The sequence below is a fragment of the Durio zibethinus genome, chromosome 4 (genome assembly GCF_047325235.1).
Source record: "Durio zibethinus cultivar Kanyao isolate XHJ-2024 chromosome 4, ASM4732523v1, whole genome shotgun sequence".
NCBI classification, from domain to species: Eukaryota; Viridiplantae; Streptophyta; class Magnoliopsida; order Malvales; family Malvaceae; genus Durio; species Durio zibethinus.
In genome coordinates, this window is record NC_143165.1 from 3,052,717 (window position 1) to 3,058,181 (window position 5,465).

Here is a 5,465-nt window from a genome sequence, read left to right on the forward strand (position 1 = left end):
TTTTTTTTCATATTATTAGTAATTTCTACACAATTTTATAAATCTAATGACATTTGCATATATTTTCTAGTATTTTGTTTTTCTTATTAATAATATCATTATTTTTTTATTATAATTAATTTATATCTTATCAAATTGTAATAATTAAAATTTCTTTTTAAAAAATAATTATCTAAACAACACAATTATAAATTTTATTATTTTAAATTGATGCATTTCAAAATACTAGTATTTCAAAATGCTTCAAATTTTCAAAATTGTTTATCCAAAATACTTTTAGAGTGTGTATGGATGGAGCATTTGAAGGAAAATTTTCATTGCAATCAAAATTTTAAAAAATTCAAAAATAAATTTACTTGTTTAAATAAAAATAATAATAAATTCAAAATTTAACTAAGGTAAGTTTTAATAGATGGCAAATCATACTTAGCTAAAAAAAGATTGGTGGTGATTCATTTTTATTTATTTAAAATTTGTCTAGTGATCCTCAAAATCGTTATAATAAATTCGATTTTGAAAACTCATAAAAATTAAAGGAATGTTAGATTCGAACTGGGTTAGACTTTTAAAGACCTCATAATTGGTTAAATTTTGTCCAGACAAAATTAGGTGGCTACATATTGCATGTATACTCAAATTGTGATTGGGCTGCTGACAAAGATACATTCACTTCCATGTTGGCTTAGTTCGTTTATCTAAATCATAATCCTATTTCTTAGTGATCATGCAAACAAAAATCAATGACAAAGTTATCCACTAAAACCAAGTATAGGGCATTAGCCTTAACATCAGCTGAAATGGCTTGGATATAAAACTTACTTACAGAACTTGGTTTTAAATCAACTGCTCTTTCAATGATTTTTTGCAACAATACTAGGATTACCTACTTGAGTATTAATGCAATTATGCATTCTAAGATGAAACACTTTGCTATTGAACTTCATTTTGTTAGAAATAGGGTGTGTAAAAATTTTCTTAAAGTTTCTCGTATCTCCAATTCTAAGCAATTAGCTGACTGCTTAACAAAAGCATTGCCTAAGCCATGTTTTTAGTATCTACTATACAAGATTGGAGTCATTAATGGATCATCCATCATGAGAGCGCAAATGGAACCAGGAGGTCAAGATAAGGATAATGATAAGAATAGAGAAGCGAGCCTCTTGATAAGAACATGGAAGCCAAGTCCACCTCTCTTATGTCAAACATCAGATAATGTGCAAAATTTGTGTCTTGTATTTTGTATTATCTTAAACTAGAAACCTATCATAAACTTTGTATAAATTTATAGCTATTATGTTAAGTTTATAGTGAAGTATATTATATCTTTAATCTTGCCTTTTCAGCTATTCAGTGTGAGGATGATCATGTTATTGAAAAATTGAAAGAAATGGAGCTTATGGATCTAAAACACTTGAAAGTGCTTTTGTAATGAATTTGGGCCAAATATTCTTTTGTTTTATATCTAGGTAAAGTTACATGGCTGTTTTGGAGTAATTCTTTTATTAAATTCTTTAGTATGGTGATTTATGTAGTAACGGTCGTTTATTTTCCGATGGAATGCTAGCTAAGATAGAGTATATGGAAGATTTTATTTTTTTGGATTTGTTTAAGAAATATATGGACAATATGTTTTTGGCTTGATGATACTTTGGCTAATGTGGACGTGAACAGAAATTCAGTGGATGCAATAACAGTTTGGTTGAAGACCTGGAGGCTTGTTGGACATATGTTTGAGGTTATTTTATGGACGAGGACAATAGATATTTGATGGGATGATTTTCTGTGTTTGTTATCTCCATTTTTTTCAATCATATAAAGTTTTTGGTGTTCGGATAATTTTGGGTTCATGAATTCGATCTATTTTTTGAAAGTTGTTTCCGTTCGTGTTGCTAGTAGTTCTATAGCTTTGCAACCATCTGGCTGCTAAATAAACTTTGTTCGGCTTAGAAAGGAAAAACATTTATTCGTAAGGATGAAAGAGCACAAAACTGGGCTCCGACCCAGTCAGTAGAAAGCCCATACACCCTCGAACAATAGCAGCACAGTAGCAGTACATTTACCGACTTTCTGGCAAGCATAGACTTAACCATTTATTTAGTGGAAATTAAAAGCCGGCTAGCGGTGCTATTTTGGCAGTACAGTAGTTCATATAAAAACTACTGCACTTAGTTCTTCGCATAAACAATTTGTTTGATCGTGGAACTTGCTTTCTTAAACACGAAAGGCCATCCTCTTTCAGCAAGAGCCAAACGTATTTGTCCATCATCTCCATATCTTCCAATATCGCTGCATAAAGTTACGCATGACTCGCAGACTGAAGGACAGAAATTAAATTTGTAACCCAAATTACCCGACTTCTCAATTTTAAACCAACTTTGCAAAGTCTGAGGACCGGGGTTCCCTATAACTCCATTAGTTGTCACCCACCATTGCCCAGTGGAAGTGTCATAATCGTCAATCTTCCACACAGTTGATGTTAGGCACAATCTGTCTCTGATGGGAACGAACTCTACGTTGAAATCAGTAGATAGGCGGACGATATCATCCTTGGTGTCCAAATTATGAAATATTACTGGAGTACCATAGTCCGAGTCGGATCGTCTTTGAACAACAATTTCTGGGCACTTTTGATCTGTAAGCCTGCCAAGAGCCAACCCACCACCACCAGGACCCCATATTGCGGATACGACGTAATATTGCTCCCCTGCTCGGAGCTCCTCACCATCAATGTCAAGCACAGGCTCATTTTTAGCGTTGGCTACCCCAAAGAAATATGATTTTGTTGTGAAGGCAAAGAGAAACAAAACTAAAACAGTTGTGGTCTTCATGGTTAATACGTTGATCAATATGTGTTGTTTTTTTATGCCGGTTGCTTGGTTTGCTACCTCAATTTATAGAGGTTGGAAGGATTCGAAACCTCGATTAGAGGCCATCCATTACTACATCATAATCCATGAACGCCACAAACTTTTAAATAACACGTTTCAAAAATGGACCTGGGACCACAGTTATATGAGTGGAAAAGGTTCAAGAATACATGTGACAATTAATCAAATACTCAATCGTGGGACCATTTTCATTTTATCTCACCTTTATGAGATAAAGAGACAAAAATTGGTAAGGCCCCTAGGCCCCCATTCTTCTTTTCTTTCCTTTTTTTTTCTTTTTTAAATATATAATATGTAGGTGACGTGATATATCTGGTAAAAGTTTAGCGGCAACTTTTCTGGACATACTTGGAATGGAATCATCTGAACTTAAACTACTCGTCATAACTCAAGCATAAATTAAGGTATTTAGATAATGCTCAAGACACAAATGTTTTTTTTTTGGTATTAACGCAGAGTAAGTTGTCTAATTTTAGTAACTTATTTTAATAAATCTTATTATAATAACTTTTTTTTAATCAATAGTCCGTTAACAATTTTGTAAGTTTTTTTATGCAGAAGATTCATTACAATGATAATTGCAAAGCATATTATTTATATCACTACAAATCATAATAATAAAATAATAGATTGATCAACTACTATACTAAAAAAATATTACATAGAAAAAGTTTAAAAACTTATAGTTTATATTACACATAATTTCTTACTAGAAATTCTAAAGATTGATGCTATTCTGGTGAAGGAATTATAACATATTTATAGATTTAAAAAGTTAATTAGCACCGCTGTTACAAACTAAGATGTTTAACTTATTGTTTCCTTTAACAAAGAAAAATAAAAAATAAAAAAAAAAAGATAAAACTCCCCCAAAGCAATCTTTTTCAAGTACATGTTTTTTTATTCTTTGGGTGTATACAGTAAATAACAAAGATCAAAAGAAGAACAAACAAATAAAAAAACAGAAAATGTTAGTGGGGAGTTAATGGGGAATTTGCAGAAAAACTCCCACGGAACTTCACGCATTGTTCTACCCTTGTGAAAACGTCTCTTCAGCAATGACTACCATGATAGACATACGTAAATCATGACATCAGAAAAAATTAAACCAGTCCGTGACCACACATTATAAGCTTTCAACACTATGGGCTATCGAGAATTCGTAGTTTTTTGTTAAATAAATCTAATAATTTAAAGTGCAATATGATTTTATAATATGAATATGGTTAAAAAAAATTAAAGTAATACATTTAAAATTTTAGTAAAAATATTATATGGGATTAACAAAAACTAAAATATATATTACGTGTTTTTTATATCAATATGAATTATAACATATAATTTTTATGCAAAATATTATGTAAATATATGAATTATTAATGTTTTACAAAACATAAATATATGAATTCTCAAATCTATATGGTGAGGGAGTGACAGTAAAAAATATTAAAAGGGAAAATTATTGTTTAAATTCTTGAACTTTTTATTAGAGCTTTTTTTTATTTTTTATTTTTCTAATAGAAAGTGAAAGAATAAAAATAAAAATTAAATCAAAAACAAGAAAAAAATAAAAAAACAAAAAACAAAAGTACTAATCAAATGTAGCTTTAATTATTTGTGGAATTGCTATATGTGTTATTTTGGTGATTTTTGAGTTGTAATTGCTTTCCTTTTTTTAACGAAGGAATTACCTATTGCATAGCACATCTGACCACAAAATGTCATTAAATTTAGGATTAGGTTTTAATGAAATTCTTTAATAAAGTTTGTGAAGTTTTTTTTATTAAAAATGACCATTTAATAAATTTATTGATTGATAGAGTTTGATAAAAGAAGATTAATACTATTAAAAATAATTATTATAAATAATATTTACGATCAAAATTTACTTGATACTTATTTAATGATAAAAATTTTATTAAAATTTTTATTAAAATTACCTATCTAAAAAATATATTTAAATTTATTAATTTTTTTTCAAATTTAGTACACATAATATATGTAAAAAAATCTTTGAATTTATAATTTTGATTTTCAATTTTAATTTTATAATGTGATGGTTTTTAATAAAAAAACTTTAAGAATATTTCCTAATTTAGAAATTTCATTTAGGTCATATCTTTAAATTCATGCAGTGTACCAACATATAGATTTAGCTGTATTAATTACTATTATTTTTGTTATAAAAGTACTAGGGTTTTATTAAGTGATAAATATTAATGATTGAAATGGATTGAGAGCATAAACCAATAAAAATAGGAGAATGCATAAATATATACTCCTTCTATCACATTTTTTTATCCATCTTTATTTTTTGGTTGTCTTAAAACTATTTCCTTTTTTAATACCCAAAACTTATATATTTTAAAATTATTCTCATATATTTTTTACTTTTTAATATTAAAAATAAAAAACTTTAATTATAAAAAAATTTAAATTTTTATATTAAATATATTAAAGTCAAAATTTTTTCTTAAATTCTATAAAAATTAAAGATTCCTAAACAATTTGAAACCATGGGAATACAAAATTATGCCATAACAAAAGAATATGAGAAAACCAAAAACCTAGATACCT

General features: G+C 28.2%; 1 protein-coding gene across 1 annotated transcript; it reads right to left on the reverse strand.

Annotated features, from left to right (window-relative positions):
* Positions 1-1,943: 1,943 nt before the first annotated feature.
* On the reverse strand, positions 1,944-2,870 carry LOC111287814 (21 kDa seed protein-like). The gene has a single exon (XM_022878481.2). The coding sequence runs from the start codon at positions 2,826-2,828 to the stop codon at positions 2,166-2,168; it is 663 nt and encodes a 220-aa protein (XP_022734216.1). The 5' UTR covers positions 2,829-2,870; the 3' UTR covers positions 1,944-2,165.
* Positions 2,871-5,465: the final 2,595 nt, after the last annotated feature.